The 18,407-nt window shown below is 37.9% G+C and overlaps 1 protein-coding gene across 2 annotated transcripts in view; it reads left to right on the top strand.

The window, feature by feature from the left end:
- The first annotated feature begins 235 nt into the window (after positions 1 to 235).
- LOC150085900 (putative E3 ubiquitin-protein ligase UBR7) overlaps positions 236 to 18,407 on the top strand; it is a 234,275-nt gene continuing 216,103 nt past the window's right edge. For both annotated transcript variants that reach the window (XM_090373565.1, XM_090373564.1), the window contains exons 1-2: positions 236 to 600; positions 14,080 to 14,213. In XM_090373565.1, the coding sequence (XP_090229691.1) occupies positions 442 to 600; positions 14,080 to 14,213 (293 nt within the window). In that variant the 5' untranslated portion in view covers positions 236 to 441. The remainder of the gene's footprint in view (positions 601 to 14,079; positions 14,214 to 18,407) is intronic.

Raw genomic sequence — 18,407 nt, 5'->3', positions numbered from 1 at the left:
GTAGTTGTATCTTATTCACTTTTTTCACTAGTCAGTTTTTTTACCAGATAATCATACAAAATAATGACATGAAGAATTAAGGGGGAAAATTTCAAAATTAAACGTCGAAGAAATGTTATGATATCGTTTTTAACTTTAACACTTTTTTCCTTTCCTTTCTTTTCTTTTTCTTTTTTTTTTTTTTTTTTGTTGTTGTTGTTTTTTGTACAGCAGCCGAATGTACAGTAGTTAGAATCTTGTGCCGGTTTTGTCAACTATCATTACTGAAGCCATGCTTCGGTAGCGAGTGGTGTGTTGAGCTTTATATTTTTATTTATTCCATTATCAACGACGTAGAGATGTTTCGTCATTGGCGCTAGTTTCTAAGTTAGTTTCTGTAATTAGTCCGATGTGGTAAGGTAGTTCAGTTTAAAATCAGTGTGCCTGTTTTAGTACTTTGAAATGTCAGATAATCGAAAAGAAAATTGTTCCGATGATGCTGCAAATGGTGTTTGCAATGAGTTAACAATGCTTGACGTTTTAGAAGAAGAACAGGAATTAGAAGATGATGCTAATGCTGTGTTAGGAGACAGTGATGATCAAAACTGTACATATTCACAGGTGAGACATTTTTTGTGTTTATTTTTCCGTACAGAGAGCTGTTGCCGATTTCTGTACTTTCGAATTCGAAAGTATGGCATTTATACACAAAAGCGGGAAATTCTTCCATTGTATGTTAAAACCAAACATACGGACGATATTTGGTTTCAGGATTTTGTTCACATTTTATTAACAGATATTATTATTACAAATTGATATATGTAGAATCAGGAGTAAAAATGTTTTTTGCCTAGTTATTATAAATTTCAGTGTCCACTCTTGCCTCTCCCAGCAATTTGTATTTTATATTGTTACTAAAAGATTGAAGAAATGCTAGGTGGGGGAGCGGGTGGAGACAAAATACACTCACGAAATCCTCAGAAAACACACATTGATTGATATGGCCACATCATAAAACTGGTCTAATCAACTTGGTGGGTAACTTCCACAAAACAGCAACAAATAAACAAACAAACAGAAAAAGAAAAATACCCGTGGTGGTTCGGTGATTAATCCAGGAGGACACCCTTGCCCTGGCGTGGGTAAGTGAATTGGTTCAAATACTGAGTTTTATGATAGTTATTATATTGTAATTATGCCTGTTATGTGTGTGTGTGTGTGTGTGTGTGTATATATATTATATAAAAGCTGGTTAAAACCGAGTTATATTCGAGCTAAACGCGATGCAACGACATCATGCACACTAAAAATCCTTGGTCCCACAACAAGCAGCCATAGTTGGTAACTTGATTGTGAGGGAAATAGATATACATTGTGAAAAGCACAGGTGGAATAGGAATACAGTATATCTGCCAGGGGGGGGCTAAAGTTCATGATAAAGCAGTTATCATCTTTTAAAGGCACAAAAAGTGATATTGTTGTACACATCAGTACTAATGATTATTATTATTATTATTATTAGCCATATGGTGCAAGGAAGCCTAAGGCTTATGCTGCACCAGCCAAAAAAAATTCTCAAGTTACCCTGAGAGGGAGATTGACAGCAGTAGAAAGGAATCACCAAGAAAGAGAAGAATGATGATATCCAGCTCAAGACCCTGGGTGTGCCAAGCCCATACTCACCGCATGTGAGCCCCTGGGGCTATATGTTAAGAATAAGAGATCTGAAAAAAATAGGACAATATTGAGAAAAGTTCTCGAGTTTAGACTGAAATTGAAAGTGCCTGTAATTCTGTCCAGCCAGAATAGGATGCACTACATGATGAGAACCTTGTGAATCAGTTCAGTATTAGAGAGATTATGCAAGGCTCATTGAGTAGAATTTTTCTCAGTGTGGTCTGTGCTTGTTAACAGGAGACGGTTTTTACAGGATGAGATACTTTTAAATAGAAAGGGTACAAGAATATTTGATTGTGCTATTGCGTCAATGATCTCAAGAAACGTTATGTGAAGGCAATTGCTACCAGGAAGAAGGAAACTTGGACAGAATTTGTGCACAACTCTGGTAATGCAGACCCGTGGGGGCTACTTTATAAAATTGTAAGAAATAAATTATTTACACAAGAAGTGTATGGATCGATCATATACAATGGTCTGGAGACCACTAACTGGACGGATTCTGTAAACATTATTCTAGATAATCTTTTTCTACAGGACAATGTGAGCTGCGACACTGATTTCCACACTAATATTCGTTCTGCCAATTCTCTATATGTTTCTTCAATTAAGACTGAGCCTTTTAGTGCCATCGAGCTGGACACAGCGGTCAAACAAGTGAAAGTTAAGAAATGCCCAGGGATGGAAATGCTGGAGAGTACCTTTATAGTACGGCTCGCCAAGATTAAGCCCAGTATACTTCTACAACTTTTCAATAAATGTTTAGATGCTGGAACTTTCCCAGATCTGTGGAAGACAGCCCTTATCAAGCTGATTAGGAAACCTGACAAGCCCCCCCCAGGAACCGAGGTCTTATCGGCCTATAGCTTTATTGGCCAACCTTGGTAAGCTATTAGAACGTTTAATTGCCCTGCGATTAAACAACTTGTTATTGGAACGGGAATTAATTGCGCCTAATCAATACGGATTCACTCCTGGAAGGTCCTGCGAGGACGCCCTTGTAGACTTCGTTTCTTCTGTTGAACACTCCAGTTTCAAGTATACTCTTGCTATCTTTATTGACTTCGAGGGTGCTTTTGATTCCCTTTGGTGGGAAAGTGCCCTCGAACGTTTACGTCATGCCGAATGTTCCCAGCAACTTTATCTTCTAATTAAAAGCTATTTCTCTAACAGATTTATCACCGCCAGATCTAAGTACAGACAAATTTTGCGTCAGGTCTTTCGAGGGTGTCCTCAAGGCTCCATTTTGGGACCACTTTTCAGGAACTTTGTCCTGCAAGGGTGGATTACCCGAACTTTTGACAACGTGAAGATCATGGCATATGCGGATGATTTGACAGTCCTTGTTGGTGGAAATTCAAGGTCTTCTATTGAAATATCCACTGAGAAAGTTCTATCTGATCTTCAACAGTGGACAGTTGAAAATAAGCTAAAAATTAGTTCTACCAAGACAAAAATTATGATCCTTGGCTCTAAATTGGATGTTCGTCGACCGCCAAGAGTTAAAATAAACAACAGACAAATACCTCTAATAACGGAAATTAAACTTTTGGGAATAACTATTGACCGCAAGTTAAACTTTCTCCCTCATTTATCCAATCTGCGAATTAAGATCAGAAATTTCACCGGCGCTCTTGTCAGAGTTTCTAGAACTGAGTGGGGTCTTTCTAGATGTTTAAGAATCTACTATAACTCTGTGTTTTTCTCTATGGTTACCTATGCTGTTGGCGCTTGGTTCCATAGGGTGCGGACTGTACAATTTCAATCAAAATTGATGTCAATCCAGCGTACAATGTTACTTTGTATTTTGAAGATTTGTCGAACAGTTTCAACACCTGCTTTACAGGTTTTAGCCGGGACGTTACCACTCGATCTCTACGTAATTTTCAGAGGCTTATGTTATCGCCTGAAACGTCAGATTCCCACTGATCCTTGGTATTTCTATTAACACTCAAGTCGATGTTAAAGCCGAACGACAAAGAATTTGGCAAGAGTTGATCAACTTGTGGCAGAGTAGGTGGGATGGCACAACACTGGGCAGTGTAACGCGTAAGTTTTTTCCTGAAGTTGACTCTCGTACGGATAAAAAAATCTACAGTCTGGTATAGCCTCGACTTGTTTACCTCCTATTTGATATCAGGACACGGATCATTAAATAAGAAATTGTTTAAATTTCGCTTGTCTCCTACGGAACTCTGCCATTGCGGCGGTGTGGAAGATTGGCAGCACGTGTTGTACTCTTGTCTCTCATACAATGAATTTCGAGTAATTCTGCAGAATGCAATTCCCAACTTTTCATCAGGATTGGAACCTAATTTTGTATCAAATGCCACGAGTTACCGCGCTCTTCAGGATTTTGCTAAGGCAACCTTCAATAAAAGGCTCGCAATCCTTTCTGCAACGACTACACATGCGAATGTTTCAAATTCAGCTCAAGACTCTTCACCTTCACTGCAATGACGTCCATTTTCTCAACAAGATCTACAACTCTGGACTTGTGCTCTGTGTGTGTTGTGGTTTTTTTTTTTTTTTTTTAACTCTACAAGTGTCCTACAACTATAACTCAATTAGGCGATGAAAATTCCTGTGCTCCTTTGCTTGGATGTTTGTTAACTGACTGTGATTTTGTTATTGGTGATTGACTGTGACTTTGCTACTAATGACTGCAGGACTTACTGGATTTAACCTCAACTGTTTATAAGGTTTGTGCCTGTTTCTGGGATTGTGTAAAGTTTTGTCGGTTGAATGGTACTGTTATCCTTAATTATTTTCTTTGAACTTTTTTTTTTTTTTTTTTTATGTTAATGTGCATAAGATTACTTTCATTGTTTACTTTGAAATTATCTGTGTGTACCTCAATCTGTTGAGGTTTTCTTTTGTACAGTATTTAATCTTTGTATAGTTGTATAAGTTAACGAGGCGGAGATGAACTAACGTTCCAGGTGCCGCCCAAGATAAATAAATACATACATACATTGCGTCAATGTCAGGTGGAGGTGGAATGGCAACTGCTAGTTTAGGGCAGTTGCAGCAGCCGCAGGAAGAGGTGTAAGTGATTGTACTTGCTTCAATTGGAACATTCAGCATACTGGAAAGCAAGGGTGTTGGAAATTTTAAGGCCTGCAAGGTGTCCTCCTGAAACAAGCAAATACATGAGCAGTGTTAATACTGAGAGTTAAAACAGTGCATGTATACTTGTCTGTATACTAATGCTGGGAACCTAGTAAATAAATTTGATGAATTTGGAGTAGTAGTCGATCTAATGCAAACATTTTAGGGATATTGAAGATATGATTCACTCAGATCTAAGTGATGCAGAATTTGAATATGGAGAGCATGGTGTGTACAGAAAGGGTAGCAGGACAGGAGGGTGTGGGGGGGGGTTATTCTTGCTCTTACTTAGGAGGCATATAAAATCTAAGGCAGTGCATCCAGCCAACATGGCTGGCCAGTGCAATGTTGAACAAGTTTTATGTGACACAAGCACTGAGAAACCAAAAAATTGAATAGGTGTCTGCTATAGGCCTAATGACTGTGATGAGTGTTACAAACAGCCATACAGAGAAATTGAATGGGCCAGTAAATTGGAATGTCTTATAATGGGAGTGGAAATTAACCTACACATTCCAGATAATGACTGGAATGTGTGGTTTGATCACTCACACAGTAGCAAGACTTTTCCGGATTTATTGGATAACTGTTTTCTACATCAGCATGTTAGAGGGGAACACAAGAAAGTAATACTCTTGATCTGATTACCGGCAGTGTTTATTCATGCATTAAGAATTTGAAGATAACAGAATCACTTGGTGACAGTGATCAGTGTATTGATATGGGTTTTATTTAAAGATGTAACTACTATCAAGGTTGAAGGTAGTCAATTTTACAAAACCAAAGTTGGTTCCACTGAATGTATGAAAGATCAGTTTTTAAATTTTATACAGTGGTACCAACTGATGTTAGTAGAACAATGATTATCAGATGAACAGACCTAAATGGATGTCAGATGAGACTTGTGGTAGAGAAGAAAAAATGCATGGGATGCATATAAATTATTAAATGATATAGAAGGGACCTATGTGGATATAAACTGTCTGCAATGAAGTAACAAAGGAGGCTAGGATAGGCAGATTACCAGAAGTCTCTAGCAAGAATGCAAAGAATTTTTTACTGGAAATTTCCAGTAGGATAGTTTTCTTTTGCATCCAAATGCCAAAAAAAAAAAAAAAATTCCCACAGCACCTTTCCATTGCGTTCAATAGTTTATCTTGTGATTCCATGATTCCTTGAATATATTCAAATTACCCACATCCACAACAACAGATGGAAGTTGCTTACAACATCAAGCTCAATTTGAATTTATGCCTCTTCATTTGTGTAGTTTTAGAAAAAAAAAAAAAGAATGCCATTGGCATTGAGTTTGCCCAATCCATTCAAAGCCTTAAACATATTAATCAGATCATCTCACAGGTGCAGAACTGAAGCGTCTCTCAGTAAGAGCATCCCTTTGTTCCTCTCACCAATCTCATTGCCTTCTCTGCACCCGTTCCAACAGATATGGAGAGTTTTATATCCAGTTTTGTATCTATGGTTTTGGTGCATCTTTCCTAAAATAAGGCATCTGGACCTGTATGCAGTACTCAAGATGCATCAAAACCATTGTCTTATACAATGGGATAGTCACCACCCTATCCCTGCTAGCAAAATTTCTATATATCATTAACAAAACTCCATGAGCTGTCCTAGCAGCCTGTCTGCACTGCTCAGAGAACTTAAAATCTGGCTGCACTGTTACCTCCGGGTCTATATCATTTCCTGCTACCCTAACTCTAGTACCACAAAGTTGGTACATTAATCTCACATTACTGCTATCCATATGCAGTACTTTGCAATTGCCATTTCTCAGCTCATCTTCCTAATTTTTTTTAGATTTTGTTGCTGTAGCATAAAAAAAAAATGTTCTTGTTTACACTCCAGCATGACCACCAGTCCAGTGGAGTTTATAATAAATCAATCAATATAAATGTTAATCATATTTAGCAGTCACGGGCTTGAACCCTGGTCCACTCAAAGAGCGTGCGCTACAGCACTCCTGCTCTTGACCACTCAGCTACGTCATCTTGATTAATGTCATTAACCACCCTGCTAACTTATGTATTGTCTTATCATCAGTATCATTAATAAATATAGAAAACAACAGGGGACTCATTGCAGAACTCTTGGGGACTCCACTAATATATCTAGTCCGTGAAGAGCAGTGCCCATTGATAACCACTCTGTCTTCTGCTACTCAACCAACCCCTTATTCAGAACAGAAACTTGCCCTTAATGTCACACTGCTCCAATTTGTATTACAGCCTTTTATGTGCAACAGTATCAGAAGCTGTTCTGAAATCCAAGTAATATCCAAATTATTTTTGACATGCAGTTTCTTTGTTACTGCATAATTGTATTCAGACAATATTACTGATTAACAAATCCATCCAGTGACTGCAATTTAATTGTACTCATGTCTAGATCATCCTGCATTAATTCTTTAACCAGTGACTCCATTATTTTCCGTGGAACAGAAATCAACTACTAGGTCTGTAATTACTAATGTCACCCTTTGATATGCTTTTTTGAATTGGAGATACCTTTGCTCATCTCTAGTCCATAGGGACTTGATCGTGAATAGAGCAATGTTGTCTTAATTATGAGAGTAGGTTTGCATACCTCCTTTGCTATCTCACTTAATGTAATTGGATAGATCCCATCCATCCCAAGTGCTTTTTTTATGTTTAGCTTCAACAATTTCTCTTCCAACTTTCTAGGTTATCACAAGATCATTTATCTCACAAATTCTTCCTGTGATTGTAGATGCAAAATGTCTATTCAGCTTTTGAGCAACCTGAGCAAAACCATTCATATCTTGTGGACCAGATATTAATCTCTTCATCCCCCTTCTATCTAGTGTTTACCTAAATAAAAATCTTTGCATCCTTTGCCAAAGACTTCTTATATTCTGCCGTAGCTTGCCTAATTTTGATGTCATGTATCTGGATTTCAGAAAAGCTTTTGATACTCTTGCACATAAAAACACTGCTGCACAAGCTGGTGCAGTGTGGCATTAAGGATAAGTTGCTTCTGTGGATAAGGGGACGTTTGAGTGGGAGAAGACAGAGTGGTGATCAATGGACATTGCCCTTCATGGACTAATGTTATTAGTGGGATTCCACAGGGTTTGGTGTTGTGGTCATTGTTGTTTTCTATATTTATCAATGGTCATAAATTCAAATTACAGAGCTTGAGGTTTAGATTAGATTGTAGGAAGTTTTAGCAAGTGAGGCATTGATAGCTTGAACAAGTTGCTCTTGCAGGTAGTTGAGGCTGACAATTTGAACAAATTCAAAGGTCTACTGTATACTCACTTGTGTGAGGAGGGAAGCATATAATTTGTGTTTTCTTATCTACTTGGTTTTTTTTTTTTTTGCAGTGCAGCAAAAGTCTGTTACTTCCTTACACTATATGGCAAATACTATTACTGTATTGATGAAGGTATATCAGGCTAATTGTCCAAGTTTGCAGATGATACAAAGGTTGACAGTGTGGTTAATGACAGTATGCTATTGTAACATTATCTAGAAAAGTTAAGCAAATGGGCTGAGAAATGGCAGTTGAAGTTTAACATTGATAAATGCAAAGTACTGCATATGGGTAGTAATGTTCCAACTGTGTGGTACTAAACTCAGGGTGGTGAGAAATGAAAAAGACCTTGGGTAATTGCAGTCATATGAAGTTCTCTGAGCAATGCAGATAGGCTGTCAGGACAGCCCATGGGGTTTTCTCAATGTTATACAGGAATTTTGTTAGCAGGGATAAGGAGTTGATTATCTCATTGTATAGGACAATGATCAGGTCACATCTTGATTGCTGCATACAGGTTTGATGGTCTCGTTTTAGGAAGTACGTGGAGCTGCTGCAACAAGTAAGTTGGATCAAAGGCCAATGTTATTGGGATATCAGAGGCATTGTGTCATACAGAGAAAAGGAATGCAGAATTGGAATTTGGGGAGTACAATGTGTATAGAAAGAATAGATATGATAGAAGGGGAGGAGGGGTAATACTGTTATTTAAGAAACAAAATCTAGGGAAGTGCATCCAGTTGACATGGGTGGTCAGTTTGGTGTAATATAAGCACTGGGAAAAACAAGTTGAGAGTAGCGTGCGTTATAGGCCTAAAGACTGTGATGAGTACAGCGAACAACTGCACAGGGAAATAGCAGGCCAGTAAATCACATTGCCTTATAATGGGTGATTTTAACTTCCCATATATAGACCGGAACTTGTAGGTTGGTCACTCGCACACTAGCAAGACTTTTGCCGATTTATTGGATGATTGTTTTCTACAACAGCAGCATGTTCGAGAGGCACCCAGAGGGAGTAATACTTTTGATCTGATTTTCAGCAGTGATTCTTCATGCATTAAGAATCTGCAGATAAAGGAACCACTAGGTGGCAGTGATCACAATATACTGATATAGGATTTACTTAAAGATATAATTACCACCAGGGGTAAAGGGAAGGGTTTTTGCTTTCGTAAAGGTGACTACAGTGGTCTCAGAGATTTTTTAAATTTTATACAGTGGGACCAACTGATGATGTTACCAACAGCAAATTCTAAATGGGAAGCATTCAAGGAATTAATCTTGGAAGTTACTCAGATGATCTAATGAGACTCATGGCAGAGAAGAAAAATGCATGGGATGTGTATAAATTATCAGGAGATACATGCCTATGGTAGATATAAGATAATTTTTAATAAGTTCACAAAGGACATTAGGGAACCAAAGGCAGATTACGAGAAATCTTTGGCAAACAGTGCAAAGAAAACAGTAAAGACTTCTTTACTTATGTAAACTCTAGAAGGAAGGGGTGAATCAGATTGGTACACTTGACATCGCCGTTGATGAACCTGCTGAGGTAGCTGACAAACTGAATGAGTATTTTGCATCTACATTTACACATAAGGAGGTTTTTAGGGAAGTGGAGGCCACAAGCTTATCAAACTGGCAGTGAGCTAAATGATTTTGTAATAACTCAGAGTAAAGTGGAGGAGAAATTGTTGAATTGAACATAAAAAAGCACTTGGGGTGGATATTTTTAAAGGAAGCGGCAAAGGAAGTAAGCAAATCGTTAGCCATAATTATGAAAGCTTCCTTGGACTCAGGGAAGGTCCCCATGGACTGGAGATGTGCACGTGATCCCAATTCACAAATGAGGATCAAAGGGTGACACAAGTAATTACAGACCTGTTAGTCTAACTTCTGTTCTAGGGAAAACAATGGAGTCCCTGGTTAAGGAAGTGATTCAGGATCATCTAGACAAGGCTGCAGTTATAGTTCAGACACAGCATGGGTTTGTTAAGGGGAAGTCTTGTCTGATAAATTTGATTGGATACTGTGATGTGGTCACAAAGGAACTGGATGCAAAAAAATAATTTTGATATCATATACTTGGATTTTAGGAAAGGAACCACTAGGTGGCAGTGATCACAATATACTGATCACAATGTAGCACATGGAAGACTACTCCACAAATTGGAGCTGTATGGCATTAAGGGCAATTTGCTACAATGAAAGTCAGAGAATGGTTATCAATGGATACTACTCTTTGTGCCCATCACCACCAAATGCGGAGGATGCGGAAAGGTCAGGGAATGACCACTGCATGTTCCCGGAGCAATATGACCTTAGTTGCTAATGCTCCTTAAAAAAATAAAATAATAAAATAAAATAACTGCTCTTCATTGACTAATGTTAAAGTGGAGTACCCCAGGGTTCGGTGTTGGGTGCATTATTGTTTTTGGTATTTATCAGTGATATTACTGAAGGTATATCAAGGTTAATGTCTAAGTTTAAAGACGATACAAAGGTTGGCAGGTTTGTTAATGGCAGTAATGATAGTATGCTACTGCATCAGGCTCCAGAAAAGTTGCGTAGATGGGCTGTCAGGACAGCCCATGGGGTTTTCTCAATGATATACAGGAATTGAAGTTTAACATTGACAAATGTATAAAGTATTGCATATGGGTAGCAGTAATCCCAGAGTAATGTCTCAACTGGGTGGTAATACGCTCAGAGTAGTGGAGAATGAAAAGGACCTGGACATAATTGTGCAGTCAGCTATGAATTTTTCTGAGCAGTGCAGACCAGCTGCAAGAGTAGTCCATGGTGTCTTGTCAATGATATACAGAAATTTTGCTAGCAGGGATAAGAGGGTTGATTGTCCTCTTGTATAAGGCAATAGTCAGGCCACACCTTGAGTAATGCATTCAAGTCTGGAGGCCTTATTTTAGGAAGGATGCAGAGTTGCTAGAACGAGTACAGAGAAGGGCAACAAGATTGGTGAGAGGAACAAAGGGTTGATGTTTTCAAGAAAGGCTTAAGTTCTGCAAATTGCAGCATCTGGATACTAAGCATCTTGGAGGTGATCTAATTGAACTGTATAAGGCCTTGAATGGTTTGAGCAAGCTCAGTGATGATGGGATTCTAACTCTTGCTCAGATTACTCTCCAGAGTGGACACAAATTCAAATTGTAGAATTGGTGCTGAAATTTGCCTTTAGTCAGTGTGTGGTTGATAGTTGGAACAAACTTCTATCTGTTGTGGAGGTCAGCAACTGAAGTTTAAGGCAGAAATAGACAAACATTTGTAGTGAATGGATTGGTGAAATCAGAGGGGTTTTTTTTTTTTTTTTTTGTCTAATGCTATGTAAGCTTGCTTTCTTGCATCATATGTCTCTACTAATGCTAATGCTAAAATACAGAGAAATGCAACGAGATGAGATTGGTGAGCAGAACAAATTGGTGCTCTTACCAAGAATGACTTCAATTTTGAAAATTGCAGCATCTAGAGAATAGGCACCTGCAAGGTGATCTGATTGAGGTGTTTAAGGCTTTGAATGGATTGAGTCTAAATCCATTCAAAGTGGCTCAGTGCTGTTGGGATTCTTCTTCTTCTTGCTCAGACCACACACATAGGGATCACAAATTCAAATTGAAGGATGGTTGTTCATAAGTTCAAACTGCTAATTACACTGGAAACCAAGAAAAAAAGGCTGGATGACACATAAAATCTTTGAGGATTGGTTTTTAAATAACTTTTGCATCGAAGCAGAAAAATATTGTCTGAAGAGAAATATAGCATTCAAAATTTTACTTATTGTTGACAGTATGCATAATCATCCTGTACTTTTATCTAATCTGCACCCAAATGTGAAAGTTACCTTTCTCCCAACGAATACAAGTTTGTTAATTCAGTAGATAGATCAAGGTATTATAGCCGTCTTTAAACTATTACCTAAGAATATCTTTTTCGCAATTGGTGAAAGCTACTGATGGAACAAACAGTTCTTCATTTCATGATTATTGGTGCAATTATAACATTTTTGATGGCAGTGTTCTCCTCAGAAAATTTTGCCAGATTGTTGGCATTATAAAGTAGCCGTGTGGGGAAGTGTAATACTTTGCAATATTATAAGATTTTCTGTTATTTATAAATGCGATTTAAGCGATCCAAACGCAAAAATTAATTGCATAATTTAACAATGTATGCTCCTGTTGCATTTACTTTGGTTGCATAGTATGTTTGAATTAATATTGATTGAGATCCGTGAGCAGTACCATACGGTACCACGAGAATCTAAATTTTACCTGTGCGGTGCACCCATTCAATAGGTCCAGGGGATAACATTGGATGGTATAAAAAATATTAAGTTCTCCTGAGATGAACTCAATAATAAAAGCAGCCTAGAAAAATTGTGGCCAGAAAGCTGTGTTGCAGAAGCCATGGTCAAAATGCCAGAGGTGGTTGAGATTGTGAGAATTGGGAAAATGATTAGTGAAGGGGGATTCGAAGACCTGGAACCAGTAGATATTTTAGGAGTCCATAGAGAAAAATTATCAGTGGACAATATTTTTTCACAATGTGAAGAAGATAACAAAAATGATGAAACAAACAAAAACAGGGTAGATGCAGACACACAAAATGTTGACCCTGAAAAGATTAGCTGAGTTTTTAAAACTTGCAAAACAGCTTTGCCAAGAGGCTCTGAATGTGAATCCTAATTTGGCAAGGAGTGTAAAAGTTTGTAGACATTTATCATTAGCTTTAACTCCTTATGAAGAATTATACAAGTCTAGATGGACTACCATGCATAATTTTTTGGACTTGTTTGTATTTTTTTTTGTAAATGAGAACAATTGTTAAATGCTAAAATTTTTTTTGTGAATAAAGTCTTTTTTTTTTTTTTTTTTCTCTCAATTTAATTTTTTTAGGTACATTAATGGAACCCCTTTATTTCATATAAACTGCATTTCACATTGCAGTGTTTTCCCTGAATGTAACCCCTGCATAAATTGAGTGATGACTGTATTTTTTTAAATTAGTTTTCACTTCATACAAAATAATAATACATTGTCCACATTTTTTTTTTTATTATTATTTTATTATTTTTATTATTATTTATTATTAATTAATATTGCTATAAATATATTTGTGTGAGTTACAGATTATGGCTATTAATAATGTTCAGTTGAAATATTAAAAATTAAGCTGTTTGTAAGTAGTTTTTATATATTTAGTTTGATTTTTAATATAGAGTAATTGTGAATCATTGACAAGTACAATATCCTGCATTATGAGTTTCAAACACCATGTTGCTTATAATTTAATTTTGTCTATAAAAGGTTATAAATTTCCTAAAAATTTTTCATTTAGTGAATTCAGTAATTTTTAGCATATATTTCTGAACCTTTAATACCAATACAAGTTAATAATTCTAAATTATAAAATTAAAAATTTTATAATTCAGATATATCAACTTTTTCGCAAGTCCACAGGAAGGCTTGATCGAAAACCTGTTTCCTGGAGGTCTTTTTGACCTTTATGAAGAGACATTTTTCATATTTTTAATTTAGAAATGAGGAAAAAATTCAGTTCGAAAGGTACTTTGAGTTATTAGTGAAGAGAGTAGTTTTGGATGGTGAAACCAACACGTTTCACCATCCAAACCTACTCTCTGGATGGTGAAACCATTTTGATCCCCCAAGTGAAACCAACAGGTTTCACCTGGGGGATCAAAATGACCTCGTGCATCTACATGAGGTAATTTGATCTAATTGGGTTATATATGAGTGAAATGGATAATGAAATAAAGCATGTTGGAGATAAAATGAAACTAATAATGAAATAAGATTGCTTTGCAACTGTTTTTGTCATTATGGATTATTTTCCTTATTTATTTAATCTTAAATAGAAGGTAACTTCTTTAATTTTTAGTGACTAAAGAAACAGTAAATACCAGTTCTGTTTTTTGTTAAATTTTACTTCTTGGCTATTTTCTTAATAAACCTTGTTAATGTTATGTATATTTCATTTTAGGGCTATAACAAGCGACAAGCATTATATGCATGTGCTACATGTATTACTCCAGATATGGAACCTGCTGGGATTTGTTTAGCATGCAGTTATGCTTGTCATGAAGGTCATGAATTATATGAGCTTTACACAAAACGGTAATTTAAATTTTAAAATTAAAGCATTCACATTTTTTATATTTAAATATGACTTCTGTGTGTGCATAGACTAAAGTTTTATGATGAAAGCAAGGTTAATAAAAATAATAAAATAGTAATAAGTAATGAAATTAAAATAAAAAGGCCAAAGATATTAACAACAGAAGTTGGTTAGTAGTACTAGTAGAGGCATGTGAGCTTATGTAGCAGCAGCCAAAAAAAAACAATTTCGAAATATCCATTCCCTCTAAAAGTTTGTCCAGTTCCTCCTTGAATTTCTTTATGCTGTCAACTTCCTCAATGACAGATGGAAGTTTGTTCCAGCAATCAACTACCTGCTGGCTAAAGGCAAATTTCCACACATCTATTTTACAACTGTCTTTCCTCAATTTCAATTTATGCCCCTAAGGTTTGTAAGCTGAGCAAATCCCATAAGAATTCAGCATGCTCAGTCCATTCAAGGCGTTATACACCTCAGTCAGAACACTTTGCAGGTGCCTCGTCTCCAGACACTGCAATTTGCAGAACTTAAGCATTTCTTGGTAAAAGGATCCCTTCATTCCCTTCACCAATCTTGTTGCCCTTCTCTTTATGCACCCAAGCAACTCTACATCCTTCCTAAAATGAGGCCTACAGACCTGTACACAGTACTCAAGGCATACTGTTGTGTTGTTGTGTGACTATTACCTTATACAAAGGGATAATCACCTCCTTTTCCCTACTAGCAAAATTCCTGTATATCATTGACAATACCCCATGACCTGCTCTGGCAGCTTGTCTGCATTGTTCAGAAAAATTATATAATCTGACTGCACTACTCCCAGGTCTTTTTCTACCACCCTAAGTGTAGTACCACAAAGTTGGTATGTTTCTCTGGGGTTACTTCTACCCATATGCAGTATTTTGCATTTGTCAATGTTACACTTCAGTTATCACTTCTCAGCCCATCTGCCAAACTTTTCTAGATCACGTTGCAGTAGCACACTGCTATTACTGTCATTAACAACCATGCCATCCTTTGTATCATCTTCATACTTGGACATTAAGCCTGATGTACCTTCATCAATATCATTGATAAATATATTAAACAACAGTGGGCCCAACACCGAACCTAGGGGGACTCCAGTAATAACATTAGTCCATGAAGAGTAACGTCCTTTGATTACCACTCTCTGTGGTCTCCCACTCAACTACCCTTTTATCCATTGTAGCAACTTGCTCTTAATACCATACTGCTCTTATTTATACAGTAGCCTTGCATATGCAACAGTATCAAAAGTTTCCTGAAATCCATGTATATGATATCAAAATTATTTTTTGCATCCAGTTCCTTTGGTCCTTGAGGTTGTCACAGACATTCTCTCAGATATGCCAGACAAGCTGTACTTGCTACCTGGGAGTCTAAAACACTGAGGGAACTGATATTCGGGTGACACTCAAGTCAAGTGGACCCAATTTCGGCCAAGTCCGGACGGTCTGTGACAGCCAAATCCTCTGCTTGCACCTTCACGATGGTGAGACTGTTAGTAATCCTGGGTATAACCTCCATGCACAAGTTCATGGTGGGTGACTACCCAGGTGTGAACCAATGTAAGCAGGGGTCGAGGTGTGGTGCTCACACCACATGGAGGAATGCTGCCCCTCTATGTTACCAGGCAATACTAGGTGGTAGATGACTCTCATCAACCAGTGAAATACCACCACTTTGCTTATTGGAGGCTTGAAGTGGTGGAACCCAGGTTTAGTCTCTAGAGCTAAGTTCCGGTCAACCCTTCCCTATCTCTTCCATAATGCAGTATGATTGATGACTTTTGAGGTTATGATGAACGTCGTGGCGAGATCCAATATTCCTTACATTTCCAGGGCACAGCTCTTAAACGGTGTTCGCAGGCCGGCCGCTAGTTAGTACACTGGACCGAACCTATTGGTAACTCTCTAGGAGGCTTCCGGATCAGCTAGTGTATAATCTTGCTACCTCTACTCTGCCAGATAGTGACTGGAGGGAGTCCGAGTAGTGTGTATGCGGGGAGCATTGTCGAGGCCACGTTATGTCAAGGATCTGGGTATATTCTTACCACATGTATGCCATATCCAAAAATTTCATTACTTCATACAGCATGTCCCACCCACTTTTTCTTACTATTGAACACACCATGAATTGTCAAACTAATAGAGCAAGCTTATCTGCGAAAAGATCTAAACCTCCCAAGGACTTCCTAATTCATTTCTCAAATATATGTGGTCTCAATTCTAATCTCAACGATGTCCATTTCCACTTGCAGTCTGCCAAACCCCATGTACTTTTTCTGACAGAATTTCAGTTATCGGTTGATTCAACTACTGCTCATCTCAGATGCCCAAATTATTCGCTGTATGATTCCTTTTGCCTCAAAGGTTGTACTTGTACATATGTCTGTTCTGATCTTCCCTGTCAGAGACTTGGCAATTTGGAATCTCCTCTCTTTGATCTTCTCTGGCTTAAAATCTCTCTACCTCATTGTGTCAAATTCATCTGTTGTCTCTACCGTTCTCCCAATTCCACCAATCACTTGGAGCTCTTTGACTTCCTCTCTTTGCAACTTGACTTTCTCCAGTCCAACTTTCCTAACAGTGAGGTAATTTTCCTTGGTGATTTTAACGTTCACAACTCCAGCTGGCTTCCGTTTTCTAGTCACACCGACCCAGCAGGTCGAAATGCTGAGGCTTTTGCAATTACTAATGACTTAGCACAGATTGTTCATTTACCTACAAGAATACCGGACAATCCTAATCATACAGCCAACACGCTTGATCTTTTTCTCACAAACAACCCTTCTAAGTACACGGTCGAAGTGAGAGGTCCTTTAGGTACTTCAGATCACAACTTGGTTATTGTCTCTTCTCCAATGGAACCTTTATCTCATGGCTATTCCCAACCTCGTGTTGTTTGGCATTACAAGAATGCAAAATGGGATGACCTGCGAGACTTCTTTTCTTCTTTTCCTTGGTCAGATTATTGTTTCAAAACTTCTGATGTCAACGTTTGCTCAGATCGTGTCAGTGAAATTATTCTTGCAGGAATGGAATCCTTTATCCCACACTCCACTTTAAAATCTCGTCCTTTATCTAAACCTTGGTTTTCCAATAAATGTGCTAAGGCTGTCCAAGAGAAGAATGTTGCATATTGTAATTGGCTTGTTTCTAATTCTTCAGTTTCATTTTCTGCCTACACCAAAGCTCGCAACAATTGTAAAGCAGTTATAAATCAGTCCAAACTAGAATTTGAACAGGCTAAGAGTAGAAAACTTGCTTCTTGTCCTAATGGTAGCTGAGCATTCTGGTCTCTTGCCAAAGCTATTGGCCGCAACTTTTGCCCATCTCTGCTTCCACCTCTGTCCAAACCAGATGGTTCTGTTGTCACTTCAGCCAAGGATAAAGCTGACCTGCTAGCATCCCATTTTTCTTCCAGCTCATGTATTAATGATCTTGGTAAAACACCTCCCACCATTCCCAACATTTTGATTGGATACTATGATGCAGTCACAAAAGAACTGGATGCAGGGAATAACTTTGATATTATATACTTGGATCTTAGAAAGGCTTTTGATACTGTTGCACATGGAAGACTGCTGCACAAATTGGAGGCAAATTGCTGTGACATTGGAGGCAAATTGCTGCTATGGATAAAGGGGTGGTTGAGGGGGAGAAGACAGAGAGTGGTAATCAATGGACACTGCTCATCGTGGACTAATGTTATTAGTGGAGTCCCTCAGGGTTCAGTATTGGGTCCTTTATTGTTTTCTGTATTTATAAATGATATTGATGATGGTATATCAGGCTTAATGTCCAAGTTTGCAGACGATACGAAGGTTGGCAGGGTTGTCAAGGACACTACCGACACTATGCTGCTGCAACAGGATTTGGAAAGGTTAAGCAGATGGGCTTCGAGGTTGCAAATGAAGTTTAACATTGACAAATATAAAGTACTACATATGGGGAAACAGCAACCCCAGTGCAGCGTATCAACTCTGTGGTACTACACTGACAGTGGTAGAGAATGAAAGGGACCTGGGGGTGGTTGTGCAGGCAGATATGAAGTTCTCTGAGCAGTGCAGACAGGCGGCAAGAGTAGCTCATGGTGTATTGTCAATGATATATAGGAATTTTTCTAGCAGGGATAAGGAGGTGATTAATCCCTTGTATAAGGCAATGGTC

The sequence above is a fragment of the Mastigoproctus giganteus genome, chromosome 5 (genome assembly GCF_048544385.1).
Source record: "Mastigoproctus giganteus isolate SK-2022 chromosome 5, ASM4854438v1, whole genome shotgun sequence".
NCBI lineage: Eukaryota > Metazoa > Arthropoda > Arachnida > Uropygi > Thelyphonidae > Mastigoproctus > Mastigoproctus giganteus.
The sequence above is the reverse complement of the archived record's forward strand: the minus strand, read 5'-3'. Positions and strand labels throughout refer to the sequence as shown.